Source organism: Sycon ciliatum, chromosome 12 (genome assembly GCF_964019385.1).
Source record: "Sycon ciliatum chromosome 12, ocSycCili1.1, whole genome shotgun sequence".
NCBI lineage: Eukaryota > Metazoa > Porifera > Calcarea > Leucosolenida > Sycettidae > Sycon > Sycon ciliatum.
This window is the reverse complement of record NC_088654.1, coordinates 21,016,905-21,030,929: the sequence shown is the minus strand read 5'-3', so window position 1 is coordinate 21,030,929 and position 14,025 is coordinate 21,016,905. Positions and strand designations below refer to the sequence as shown.

The 14,025-nt window shown below is 51.8% G+C and overlaps 1 protein-coding gene across 1 annotated transcript; it reads left to right on the top strand.

Moving 5' to 3' along the window:
- Positions 1-5,620: 5,620 nt before the first annotated feature.
- Positions 5,621-11,728, top strand: LOC135828062 (uncharacterized). Its single transcript, XM_065340495.1, has one exon. The coding sequence runs from the start codon at positions 5,621-5,623 to the stop codon at positions 11,726-11,728; it is 6,108 nt and encodes a 2,035-aa protein (XP_065196567.1).
- Positions 11,729-14,025: the final 2,297 nt, after the last annotated feature.

The following is a 14,025-nucleotide window of genomic DNA, read 5'->3' as shown; positions in this document are numbered from 1 at the left end:
CTCTCCACACTTGACTTTGAAGAGATGTCAGAAAGAATTGGTTCAGCCCTCACGGAGACTGGAAACAAAATCACCGCTGACACTACTGTTGATGACCTTGCAGACAAATGGCATGGCAGCATTAATGATGTCCTGGACGAGCTAGATCCACATGACATGTGGATCGACGGTGGAGGTACTGTCGCCGTGCAAGGAGAGACCTAAGTTCTCGAGTAATCCATGGCTTTGGCGATCGTTTAATCAGTTGAATGTTTTTCACTACATTGTAGTGAAAAACATTCAACTGATTAAACGATCGCCAAAGCCATGGATTACTCGAGAACTTAGGTCTCTCCTTGCACGGCGACAGTACCTCCACCGTCGAGTCAGAAAGAAAGGATCAAACGATCCTGCCCTTTTAGAAGAATACCGTCGGGTGCGGCGGGAAGGAACGCTATTGAACAGACGTCTCCGCTCCAGGTATTACCAGAATGAATTTATGTCGGTGAAGAAACAGCCCCGGAACCAATGGGTCCTGATGAATGCATTGCTCCGCAGAAAGGCTAAGGACAGTGGCGAAGGAATCGACCACAAAGGAGTCTCACAGGTTTTCCAACAAATTGTCACTGATCCTGATAGGTTGCCACTTCTCTGTCCATTCGGTCCACATCGCCAGCCGTCAATGTTATCCATACCGCAGCCTACAGTCACCAACATCTTGAAGATTCTTCGCACTCTGAACGTGCACAAGGCTCCGGGGCCGGACAGAATACCCTCGATCCTGTTTAAGAATTGCCATGAAGTTCTAGCAGGCTCACTGTGTGCAATATTCAAGGCATCCATTGAGGAGAGCAAGTTTCCAGCTTTGTTCAAACACGCATCCGTCAGAGCCCTTTTCAAAGGCGGAGACCGCTCAGAGCCGCGAAACTTCCGACCCGTCTCTCTCTTGCCCATTGCTAGTAAGGTCCTCGAGAAGCATGTATATCGCCAGCTTACTCACCTCCTACTGGAGAACCCCACCATCATCCCGCCACAACAATTTGCGTACAGACGGCATCATTCATGTGAAGAGGCTCTGGCTATTGCGATCGACAGCTGGCAAAGGGATCTCGATTCGAAGAAGGTCGTTGGCGTCGTTCTCGCAGATGTGAGGAAGGCGTTCGACAGCGTCAACCATCAGCTGCTACTGAACGAACTTTTTAATTGTGGAGTTGGTGATGCGGCTTTGGCATGGTTCAAAGATTACCTGAGTGACAGGACACAGCAGCTCATAGCGCCGGACAATCTGATTCGTGCATCGTGCAGCCAAGGAGTGCCGCAGGGGTCTGTGTTGGGCCCAGTGCTATTCAGCATTTACGTAAGAGGCCTTCCTGGATGTGTGAGTGCCTCATCTGTACTTCAGTTCGCTGACGACGTTAACATGTATGCAGCTGGTGACACTACTGAAGAAGTCGTGGACAAATTGAACGGCGATCTTATTAAGTTATCGGATTATCTGAAAGGAAAGCGAATGAAATTAAATCCGGCTAAAACGAAGTTCATACTGCTCCACCGCAAGACCACCGATGTCCCGATGTCTGCCTATGTCACCATTGATGGTGTCCATGTTCCCCGCACGCAGTCTGCTCGCTACTTGGGTATTGTACTTGACGAAAACTTGACTTTTGGCCCACAAATAGACAACCTTGTAGGCTCTGTCAACAGGAAACTTGGTGCATACCGCTTATCCCGCCATCTTCTGCCATACCATGCTCGGCGTACCTTCTATTTAAGTGTCATTCAGTCAACCTTGGAGTATGCAAGCAGCGCTTATATCCATTCCCTAAGTTCTATGAACTATGATAAGTATGTCCGTTTGTTCAATAGATCCCTCAGAATAGTATTTGGTTTTGAAAAGTCTACCAGTGCTTCACACATTCTTAGCCTTTACAGCCTTTATCATATTTCGGTGCGCGTCAATTTGAAATTGTTCATTCTTTTGTTCCGGTGCATCCATAGCGGAACATGCAGCTCTTTGCTTCAAGAAATCTTTACCAGCCGCTGCTGTAGCTCTCACACCACTGCCACTACGAGATCCCAGGTGTCTTTTTCTTTGGCATTACCCCCAGCACAGAGTACGGCTGGCTTTTCTCGGATTGGCTATCTCGCTGCTGACCGGTGGAATATGCTGCCTTCCACTGTTCGTACTTGTACCGATTACCGCTCATTTATTCGCTCATGCATAACCTTCCTAGGGGCTCCCGTAAGAAGACCATAGGTCTGTGGGAAACACCCTAGTAAAATAAAAGTTAATAATAATAATAATAATAAACAGGCTAGTGAGTTGTACCCTGCAGGCACGGTGACCAGGTGACTGGTGTACGCAGGAGCACGTGACCGCTTGTTCAACCATGTTCGATTGGGAATAAAGGAAGAACGCTACATCGCAGCCTTTTCGGACCAAAACCAGTCGACTCAGCGTCCAAAAGACTACAACATATGGGCCAATCGCGGTCATCCGTGCTTTTATAAGAACGAAATGGCGCTTTTAGTGACATTTTCCATACAAATCCCCATCTAGTAGGGCGCAGTCACCCAGTTTCGGTGGAAGTGCGCGGGTTCGATTGGGAATAAAGGAGGAAGGGAGCGTCTCAGCTTCCTCGGACCAAGACCATTCGACTCAGCACCCCGAAGACTACAACTGGTGAAAATTTGATTTTAGGGTATACTTCCCCTTTAACTTCATACTGTTCGTCTTCTTTTTGACATGCTCTCTTTCCATCGTCCTTAGCTTTGGTTTGTTGTGAGCTGTTTTCGCTTTCTCCTATACCTCTGGGGGATGCCAAGTGATGGTTTTGATAGGCTGGTGATGGCTGTGAGCGAGAGTTTGCCGGTCGGCGTCGTCCTCGCTATAGCGATGAAAATACTAGTTACTGCGCACCTGGCAGATATCACAACATGTCGGAGCGTCCAGGAGCAAAAGAATCTTGGGTTTTCACTGGAATCTAGTTCCTCCAGCATCGTGTAGCCCACCGTCGGTGAATGGCCGTCCAGAAAGGTCGAACCTGGTCTTCTGCAGCATCTCGCAGTCCTGCAAGGCACACTGAATACGCCTGTCATGTATTCTACAAATAAAAATCACGAAGTAGTGGATTCTATAGTGATGAGTCTATCCCGTACGCTGCAAAAGACACAGGAAATGTGACTGGTGTCTGCACACTGGACGCCAATATCCCAGTCTTCTCCTGCAGGATCTGTTTGGCATTGACATACCGGTATGCAGTGGGGCGACATTGGCCTGGTTTGGCAGCTATCTGCCTGGGTGGATGTAGCAGGTTTGCATTGGCTCGTCGTCCAGTCCGACATATTCTTGTAACTGTGGAGTACCGGCAGGGTTTGAGAGGTTGCTCATGCTGTGAACACATCTCTACTGCCTGTCTCGTCCTGGAAGTGCCGTCTCGCCGCTTCCTTGCTCTACCGTCGTGCTTATTTCGCTTTGTTTTGTGGTGCAGCTCAAAACCTGACCAAAGGCAACTGTGAGCTCGCAACATGGTATGGACAAATTCCGCCACTCATGATGGATGACTAAAACCGGGATAGTCGAGTAAGCGAGTTTACTCCCTGGGCCATGGCAAGATCTGTCAGCGCGGGCTATTTCAACCTCCAAGTGCATAGTCACCGATCGATCCATGCGATGGTGGTTGACCTACAAAGAGCCAAGGTCTATGAGAACTACTAGTGGATGCTGTCTACATGCAGTCAACAAAATCAAAGTACCTCAGTATGCCCCAGAATAGGGCATGCGCATCTACTAGTATAGCATGACACAACTGGGGTTCTGGCGGCACATGTCAAACAAGCAGTAGCTACTAGTGCCAGCTAGAGAGGCTAGCTGCTACAGTCTGTCACTGGAGATAATTATTATGTTCACTGTTTGGACTGAGCACAATCAATGATGCCCAATCAATCTGCCCAATGTGTGTTCTGTTCCACCTAATTATAACGTGCCATCGCATCAACCCTACTACACGCACATGTCATCACTCTAGCATGACTTGTGTTATTATTGTTTATTTTGATTCTCACGATAAATAGAGCACAATAAACGTTAACTTGACCGAAGGATAAAGGCGACTGCAGATAGAGGAACACATCGAGGTACAGGTACCGACATCAATACAGTATCAGGGAGAAACAAACAAAAATGAGAGGCACGCAGAAAAAACTCCCAAGTCTGAAAGGGGAAGTGGTTGATGACGGATGAATGCACTGTCCACGCTCATCTACACTGTTCGTGGAAATGCACACATGCATACAATAATATACTGTAGCGGGCCGCAGTCTCTCGGAGGCAAAAATATAAGGGTCTCAGTGAACACACTGTAACTTCAAATTGAAATGTACTAGGCTGACTGGCAACTAAATTAACTCAAAAATTTAATAATAATAATAATAACTAACTGGCTATAAAAGAATCGTGAGCAGCAGCTTTTATGCAAAAGCAGACTCCGTACGCTAATGTACGGGGATACGCTAACGTATGGGGATACAGTACGGGGATATGCTAACGTACGGGGATACGCTATACGCTACAATACAACACAGCATGCACAGAACCGAACAATTTCATGTTCACACATGCAAGCACAGACTTGAACGTTAGTACCAAAAGCCGATACAGACAATATCCCCATACACACAGACACACACGCGCGCACACACACGCACAAATACACATAATTTCCCATGTATGCGCCCGTGGCGAGAAAAGCACGCAAATCTACAAATGCACTGGATGTGAACCCACATATTTTCTCTTATAGCAACAATAGCGGATCTGATTCCGAATGAAACACACACATACATACACACACACACACACAATACAATAATGACCCATCCGCAGATGATGGCAGGTCCTGAAAGGACAGGCAGTGTTTCATTCATGGGGAACAGAACTTCGAGTGGCAAGTGAGGTATACACACACAAACACATGTGCGCGGGCGGGCACACACTAAAGTATGCAGAAAGAGAATCGACATTGTAGTATTCATTGGTTGGGGAATGGAAAGGAAAATAAAACATTGCAGTAGGTTATTGTTGTATGGACACTATGAGCACAACAGAAAGGTAAGCAACTTACTTTGAAGCAAAGAAAGTTGTTCAGTTGCGGTCTGCTTTCTCGTCCTCTAGCTGTGATCGAGGCCATTGCGGTCATACTGCCTGTTCTCTGTGTTGACCTTAGCTCTTGGTAATATCGCTATCCATGTATGCGCTCAGCTTGGTTGCACCTCGATGTCTCATGTAATAATGTATTTGGTCGGCGAGCTCCGATTTAGGTTCCGCTCGAGTCAGTTTCGCTGAGCCAGCTTTGCACCGTGTAGCTTTTTTGGTTGTTGTGTTCTTGTGCGTGCGGCATAAGGTTTTTGCGGTACCTTTTGTTTGGCTGCGCTGTAATGCATGGAGAGAGTTTTCTTTAGTAGTATTTAGAACAGAAAGAGTCGGTGCTACTCAGTCTTCAAGAATAACAACAGTCTTGGGAACAATGATACAGTCTTCTGCACCAGTGTGTGTGCGCGACAGAACATAAACTGGTCCTTCGAGCCGGATCCGAAGAGCGAGATCCGTAGTGATTCCGTGAATGTGCCAGAGTAGGGCACGATGGCGGAAGAGGCTCCAAGACGGAGCGCCAGACGGAATTTTGGACAAAGGCCGTCCAGATTCCTCTCCGACCAGGAATCTGTTCGGAGCCGACGCAAGGCGAAGACGCCCGCACAGTCGGCCAGCGAGTACGATCACAGCAGCCTAGAGAGCTGCAGGAGGGCCGCGATCGAACGACGAGAACAAGAGATGGAGCTGGAAGCAGCTGAACGGATCGCGGAGTTGAAACGCCAGGAACTGGCCCTTGAGATCGAGCTTGCCAACAAGAGGCTAGCCGTGGAGCGAGCCAGGGCAGCAGAACAACGTGAAAGTTTGACCGGCGCTACTAGTACTGAGTATGAGGAACCGCACGTAGAATTTGCAGTTTCTGCATCTGGCAACGCGGAGATCCATGCTCAGTCGGCGGATGGAGAGCAGTCCTCCTCCGACGAGTTCAGTGGCGGTGAGGCGACTGGGCTTGGTGGCAGTTTGCCTGGGGTCCGGAGTCGTAGACCTTTGGCATCGGCACGGATCCGTTCCCCGAACAGCGCCCTGAGCACGGTTCGATCCGACGGAGAGATCCCGCCACCAACGAGGAGCAGGGCCAGACAGTACAGGAGCGACGCAGACGCATCAGTCACGGTTTCTGGTGTTTTCAGCACACGCGCTCCTGACTCCAGAGTGCAAGCAAGTGACAGGTCAGTGTTGCAGCAGAACACTCAAGTGCAGCCTCTGAGTCTGACTGGTGTGAGTGCTAGTGGGACAGTCCAGCCCTGTTTGGCAGCTACTAGTACTAGTACTAGCCAGAGTGTACATGTAGCAGCAAGCAGTGGTACTAGCCATGTGACAACAGCACATAGTAGTATGAACCAAAGACCAGCCCATAGGCACAGAGCTAGCCTATTGCGTTACAACTCACCTGCTGCCAGCAACCAGCCTACTCCCACAGCCACCTCTGGACAGGCCCAGCCCAGGAATGACAGACCAGTGCCAGCACCAAGGGTCAGGAAGAGTGCCAAGCAAACAGCTGACAAGAGTGCATTGAGCCATGCTGCAGCAGAGTTTGTGCCATTGGCACCTGCACCACAGCAAGCGAATGTGTTACCTGGTGGCGGCACGAACTGGCCGGATGCGTTCTACCAGCTTTGCCTGGGCAGGTCCCTGAAGCCGCTCGACTTGCCGAAGTTTGACGGTCAGAGACCGTCGTACCTTAAGTGGAAACAGCGATTCCTCCACTTGGTCCATGAGAACCCGCTCATGTCTGAGGACTACAAGCTGGCTCACCTTCGGGAGGCATTAGCCGGCGGTGCTGCAGCAGACCTAATTGCAGACGTGCTGGATGGTCCAGGCGCCTACACTGCCATCATGGAGGAGCTGGATCGATGGTTTGGTGGGAAGGACCGCAACCTAGAGCAACAGGAGCGAGAGCTCATGGCATGGCCTCGCATTACCAACGAGAGAGACCTGGCAACAATGAAGCAGTTTGCCGTGAAACTGCGAAACACGTTGCTCAACATGAAAGTGGCCAACATCACTCCAGGCCGTGAGTTGTATTTGTCGATTACGCAGAAGGTGCCAAGGGCAGTGCTGGCGGCATATTTTGACAAGTACGACGATACACGGTGCGACGCTGAGACGTTCTCGGAGTTCGTCATGAAACGCGTGCACAAAATGACGCGTGTGGATGAGCGTCTCGCGCCTCAGGAACCAACCAGCTCCAGCAAGCTAACAGGCCAATCAGTTCGGCCGCCGGTTCCCCCCAGACGACACATGCCATCAATGCAGCACACTCTGGCGGCAGCAATAGAGCCTTGCGGCCTCTGTGGAGACCCTCACCATCTCGCGAAGTGCCCTGATTTCCAGAGGCTTACAGTCGATAAGCGGTGGGATTTTGTGCGCGGGCACAAAGGTGTGTGCAGCTGTTGTCTCTCCCGTGGTCACTGGTCCAACGAGTGCAGGACCAACTGCAGCATATGCAAGCGACGTCACCATCAACTGCTACACTCAGACCGATCGAAGAGGGAGTTTAGCAGAGCTGATCAGGCAAGGTGGTCGCCAGCGGACGCCAACGGTGGTCGACGAGAAACAGCACACACGACCATGACCATTGACACAACTCTAGCGGCTGACAGGAAGTCGGGAGAACAGCAAGAAACAACCTCTGCACCATTGTCATTTATGACTGCGCCGGTTCTTGTCAAGTACCGTGACGGATGTGTAAGAGGGACGGCACTCTTAGACCCGGCATCTTCAACCAGCTACGTTAGGCAGCACATTGCCTCAGCAGTCGGAGCAGACGGCCCACGTGAGCCACTAACCGCATCGGTCTTGAGTGGTGAGGTAGTGAGCGGAGTGTTTGAACATGTGACTATCTCCGTTGAGGCAGTTGACGGCTCAGCGGCATCTGAGTTCCGTGCTTGGGCCATGCCATCGGTGTGCCCTAGTGTCAAACCTGTTGACTGGAGTACAACCAAGTATGCCTGGGAGGACCTCAAGGACATACCATTTCCAGCTCTGTGCAGTGGGCAGATTGACGTGCTGATCGGCCTCAATGCAATCCAGCTTCATACTGTGCTGGAAGAGATTACCACACAGCACCCCAGCCATGTAATTGCCCGGCACACTCCACTAGGCTGGGTATGTCTGAGCCCAGGGAGAGCTGAGTCGAGCCCGGCCAGTTTTTCAGCAGTTGTCACGCCGACCTCAGAAGAGATGAGCCTCGAGGTACTCGTCAGAAATCACCTTGAGATGGAGTCAGCTGGCACGAGGCCACCCAGTTACGACAGCATGCCATCAGCAGACGATAGGCAAGTCGAAGAGCGTACAACTGCCACGGCGCAGTTTGCCAGTGGCAGAGTGGAGCTGGGCGTTCCGTGGATTGAGATGGAGCCTCACGTTTCCTCAAATCGTCCGCAAGCCGCACAGCGACTGCGCAGCCTGGAGCACTCGCTAAGCCGCCGTCCGAGTGTACGGCAACGGTACCATGACGTTATGCAGAGTCATCTCGCCAAGGGATACATCCGCGAAGTACCCAGTGAAGAGGTAGACGGTGACGGCGACAATCAATGGTTTCTCCCCCACTTCCCAGTGGTTCGAGATGACAAAGAGACGACAAAGGTGCGGATAGTTTTCGACGCCGCAGCCAAATGGGACGGCCGCTCTATCAATGATGAGATGCACAGTGGCCTGGCACTTCAGACAGACCTCGTCAAGGTCCTGATTCGTTTCTGCTCTGAACCGGTGGCACTCGTAGCTGATATTTCGGAGATGTTCTTGCAAGTGATGCCCAGGAAATCAGACCGCAAGTACCACCGTTTCCTCTGGCGGTTCGACGACGGCCCGGCACACGTCTATGAGTTTCAGCGCGTGGTGTTTGGTATCAAGGCCTCTCCGTACCTGGCAGGCAGGGCGGTCCAAGAAGTGTTGCATCGGTTCGGCCCTGAGTATCCAGCACACACTATAGAAGCTCTGGAGCGCAGCCGTTACATTGATGATCTGCTTGCGTTGAGGCCCACAGTCGCGGACGCTGTGAAAAGCCGCTTGCACTGTCAGGAGATCCTAGCTCACGGTGGATTCCACTTACGCAAGTGGTTGTCTAATAGCGCAGAGGTCGTGGAAAGCGTTCCGGTAGCAGATCGCGCAGCGTCCACAGTGGTCAACGTCGGCGACCATGTGCACTGCACCCTGCCAACAACGAAGACACTGGGAGTAACCTGGTCAGCAAAGCAGGACACCTTCACCTTCCGCTTACAGCAACCTCAGCTTTCAAAACTCACTAGAAGATCCGTGCTCAGTGGTGTCGCGACAGCTTTCGACCCACGTGGCCAGATTTCGCCATTCATCATCCGAGCGCGCGTCCTACTGCAGGATACGTGGCTTCTCGGCCTGTCTTGGGATGATGAGCTCCCGTCAACAGTAGCCACTAAGTGGAAGGCATGGTTTGGCGAACTGCCAGCCCTAGCAGCGATAGCAGCGCCGCGCAGCTTCAAGGCATCAGCAGCATCCTCCGTATCCATCCATACCTTCACGGACGCGTCCGACCGCGCTATTGCAGCAGCCACCTACGTTCTAGCTGAAGATAGCTCGGGTGCGGTGCGAGTGACACTCGCCATGGCCAAGGCCAAGACAGCGCCGACCCGTCGTCAGACCATTCCACAGCTGGAGCTTCGTGGAGCAGTGCTCGGACTGAGGATCAGCAGCGAAGTCGGTGATGCTTTGGATGTGCCAATTTCCGAACACACCTTCTGGACCGACTCGATGAATGTTCTGGGATGGATCCGGTCGCACAGCCGTCGATTCAAGGTGGACATTGGCAACCGCGTGTCCGAGCTGCAACGTGCCACCAAGCCGTCCCAGTGGCGACATGTTCCCGGAAAACAGAATCCGGCCGACAAGGGTACGCGTGGGCTAGCAGCGGAGGCATTGGCTAGTGATCAAGAATGGTGGCATGGTCCCAAGTTCCTAGCCAAGAGCGCAGACACTTGGCCACAACAACCGCAGCCTGTCCAAACAGTGGACCTCCCTGGAGAGGTTCAACGAGAATCAACGTTCATGGCTGAGAAGGGTTTCACAAGTCCCGCCGTGGTGGAACGACTCCAACCGGAGCAGTATTCAAGATGGCAGCAGTTGGCTCGCATAACAGCGTGGTGCCAACGCTTTATCTGCAACTGCAGACGCCGCGTTGCCACGAAGGGGGAAGGCCATCCCCACGGAGAGAACGGAGAGATCAACGAGGTCATTGCACTGTTGCAGGTGACAACAGCCACATCAGTGCTTGCAGTGCCAGAGTTAGCAGCGTCAGAGCTACAGGCAGCTGAGGACCACTGGGTACTACAAGCACAGATTGATGTATATGGTTCCACAAGGCATCAGTTAGCAGCCGGCAAGCCAGTGCAAAAGCAAGACCCACTTGCTGCACCAGGACCAGAGCTCGACTCGTCGCGGAAGCAGCTCTTGGTGGTGGGAGGTCGACTGAAAGCATCCAGCCATCTGCCCTATCGGTTGCGTCAGCCAGTCATTCTGCCCGCTAAGCACACTGTCACTAGGTTGATTGTTGAGCAGCAGGACCGAATCTGCAAGCATGCCGCTGGTCCTCAGCACCTCCTGGCCAAGTTGCGCGAGAGGTTCTGGATAGTCAACGGTCTGTCAGTAACGAAAGCTGTGCGCCAAGCTTGTGTTCGATGCCGGCGACAGTGGAGGCCACCAGCATCCCAGATTATGGGTCAGCTACCCGACATCCGTACGGCTGGGTCCCTGCAGGTATTCACTTCATGTGGCATCGACTTTGCGGGCCCATTTCAGACCAAGCAAGGGCGGGGCAGAGCCCAGGCAAAGCGCTACCTATGCCTGTTTACCTGCCTGGAAACGAGAGCCTGCCACCTGGAGTTGGTATACTCTCTGGATACCGATGGTTTCCTCTTGGCTCTGACCCGGTTCACCAAGCGGCGCGGCACGCCCCAGCAGATAGTGACAGACAACGGTACGAATTTCTCAGCAGCAGCCCGTGAGTTGCGAGAGGCAGTTGAGCAGCTTGACCGCCGCGAGATTGCCCGAAGCCTGGCGGACAACCGAGTGAGGTGGCGGTTCAACCCTCCTCGCGCGCCACACTTTGGTGGTGCATTCGAAGTAATGATCAAGGCCGCAAAGAGAGCCCTATACTCGACTCTTGCCAAAGCTGACATCACCGATGAGGAGCTGCACACGGCGTTTGTCATTGCCGAAGAGCTAATCAACTCCCGCCCGCTGATGCCTCTGTCTGCAGACCCCGAGGATCCGGAAGCCCTCACACCACAGCATTTCCTTGCTGGACGATGCAGCCCTCCACTGCCTATTGAGCTTGCCGCAGATGCAAGGGACCGGGTACACCCCCGAGAGCGCTACGTCTTAGTTCAACAGCTCCTGAAGGAAGTGTGGACACGGTGGCTCACGGAGTTCGTGCCATTGCTCAACGCGCGCAAGAAGTGGCGTCGGACGCAGAAGAATGTGGAAGTTGGAGACGTCGTACTATGCATGGAGCCTGACACGCCGCACGGCAAGTGGCCCATGGGCAGAGTGTGCAACACGTTCCCCGGCCCTGATGGCTGCGTCAGAGTAGTTGACGTCCGCATGCGTGGCAAGACCTACCGCTGATCCATCCACCGGCTCATTCCAATCCTCGATATGGCGGATAATTGAGCAGCCTGGTGACATCGGCCGGTAACGCTATCTCAGCTAAGTATCGCAGTGTGACTCTCGAGCAATGTTTGCAATAGCTATGTAAACTGCATGAGTGTGACACTTGTCTTGTTTTGTTTTTCTCTATCTATTTCTCTTAGTTTTTTCGAGACGGTTCTGATCAATACCTGTAGGTTCTAGTTTGCTCGCTTTCATAGCACATTACTGCGGTTACCTCGTACTCACCATTCGTGAGTGAAGGGGGAGATGTTCAGTTGCGGTCTGCTTTCTCGTCCTCTAGCTGTGATCGAGGCCATTGCGGTCATACTGCCTGTTCTCTGTGTTGACCTTAGCTCTTGGTAATATCGCTATCCATGTATGCGCTCAGCTTGGTTGCACCTCGATGTCTCATGTAATAATGTATTTGGTCGGCGAGCTCCGATTTAGGTTCCGCTCGAGTCAGTTTCGCTGAGCCAGCTTTGCACCGTGTAGCTTTTTTGGTTGTTGTGTTCTTGTGCGTGCGGCATAAGGTTTTTGCAGTACCTTTTGTTTGGCTGCGCTGTAATGCATGGAGAGAGTTTTCTTTAGTAGTATTTAGAACAGAAAGAGTCGGTGCTACTCAGTCTTCAAGAATAACAACAGTCTTGGGAACAATGATACAGTCTTCTGCACCAGTGTGTGTGCGCGACAGAACAAAAGTTATTATTCCACGGATCTCAGAAGGAAAGAACGTTCCAGAATGCTGCACTGGCAACAGGCAGCATGCATGTGCGTGGCGCCTGCAGTCGGTCCAGCTGCCGGCCTCGCAGTGCTGAAAAGAATGTGCAGTACAGCATGTCACATCGTATCGCAGCCTGGACAAATAGGCGCTGGGAAGTCCTAGTTATGTGCTCACCTACACCACGATGCACCAATCTGCTGAGCTATTTTGGCAACAACTTTGTCCACTTGAGACTCCCATGGGCTGAGGCAGTTGTTCAGGGCTGCACCAAGGTGAACGGCAATGACCACTGATGGCAATGCAATCCATGACACACAGTCACTAGGGCATCGTTAACATGGCGCTGATCACCGCCATTGACGAACCAGTCGCCACCGTCAGCAGTGGCGGTAGGTTGTGACAAGTGTGGTGCAATATTGTCAGCAAATTCAGTACTCGGGATAAGATGAGTGACAAAGGGAACGTTGTGTTTGTATAATATTGAAGTGAACAGGGATGATCACAAACCCTGCGCGTACTCCACCGTGGGTTACAAGAAAATTCCGGACTGGACGACAAGCAAACGCCAACCTGCTACATCAAACCAGGCAGATACTATTACGATAGCTGCCAAACCAGGTCAATGTCGACCCACTGCATAATGTCAATGTCAAACAACTCCTGCAGGAGAAGACTGGGGTGTTGGCGTCCAGTGTACAGACACCAGCCACATTTCCTGTGTCTTTTGCAGCATACTATATATACAGGCTGAGACTCATCACTGTAGAGTCCACTATTATGCATGAGTTTTATTTGTACAATAAATACATGGCAGGCGTACACGGTGTGCCTCGCGGGACTGCGAGATGCTGCAGAAGATCAGGTTCGACCTTTCTGGACGGCCATTCACCGACGGTGGGCTACTGCCCCTAGACGATGCTGGAGGAACTAGATTCCAGTGAAAACCCAAGATTCCGTTGCTCCTGGACGCTTAGACGTGTGGTGATATCTGCCAGGTGCGCAGTAACTAGTATTTTCATCGCTTTTTTTTTTTTTTTTTTTACTCAAAAACACAGCCCTACTAATAATCAGGGGAAGAGGACAACTGAAATGACACTGGACAACAAGACAAAGGGGAGTAGGGGCGATGTGCCGATGTGGTTGGCGAGGCTCATCCGACCGGAGGTCTCGGAATCAACGCCTACGACCAGCATCGATAGGAATGCAGCTAGGGAGGGAGGGAGATCAAGTGAGAAAGAGAAAGAGTGAGAGAGAGGGGGAGAGGGAGAGGGAGAGGGAGAGAGAGAGAGAGAGAGAGAGAGAGAGAGAGAGAGAGAGAGAGAGAGAGAGAGAGAGAGAGAGATAGAGAGAGAGATAGAGAGAGAGAGAGAGAGAGAGAGAGAGAGAGAGAGAGAGAGAGAGAGAGAGAGAGAGAGAGAGAGAGAGAGAGAGAGAGAGAGAGAGAGAGAGAGAGAGAGAGAGAGAGAGAGGAGAGAGAGAGAGAGAGAGAGAGAGGAGGGAGGAGAGAGAGACAGACAGACAGAGGGAGAGAGAGAGGGAGAGAGAGAGGGAG

Coding starts and splice junctions, on each gene's coding strand:
- LOC135828062 (XM_065340495.1), top strand. CDS start 5,621: ATGGCGGAAGAGGCTCCAAGACGGAGCGCCAGACGGAATTTTGGACAA.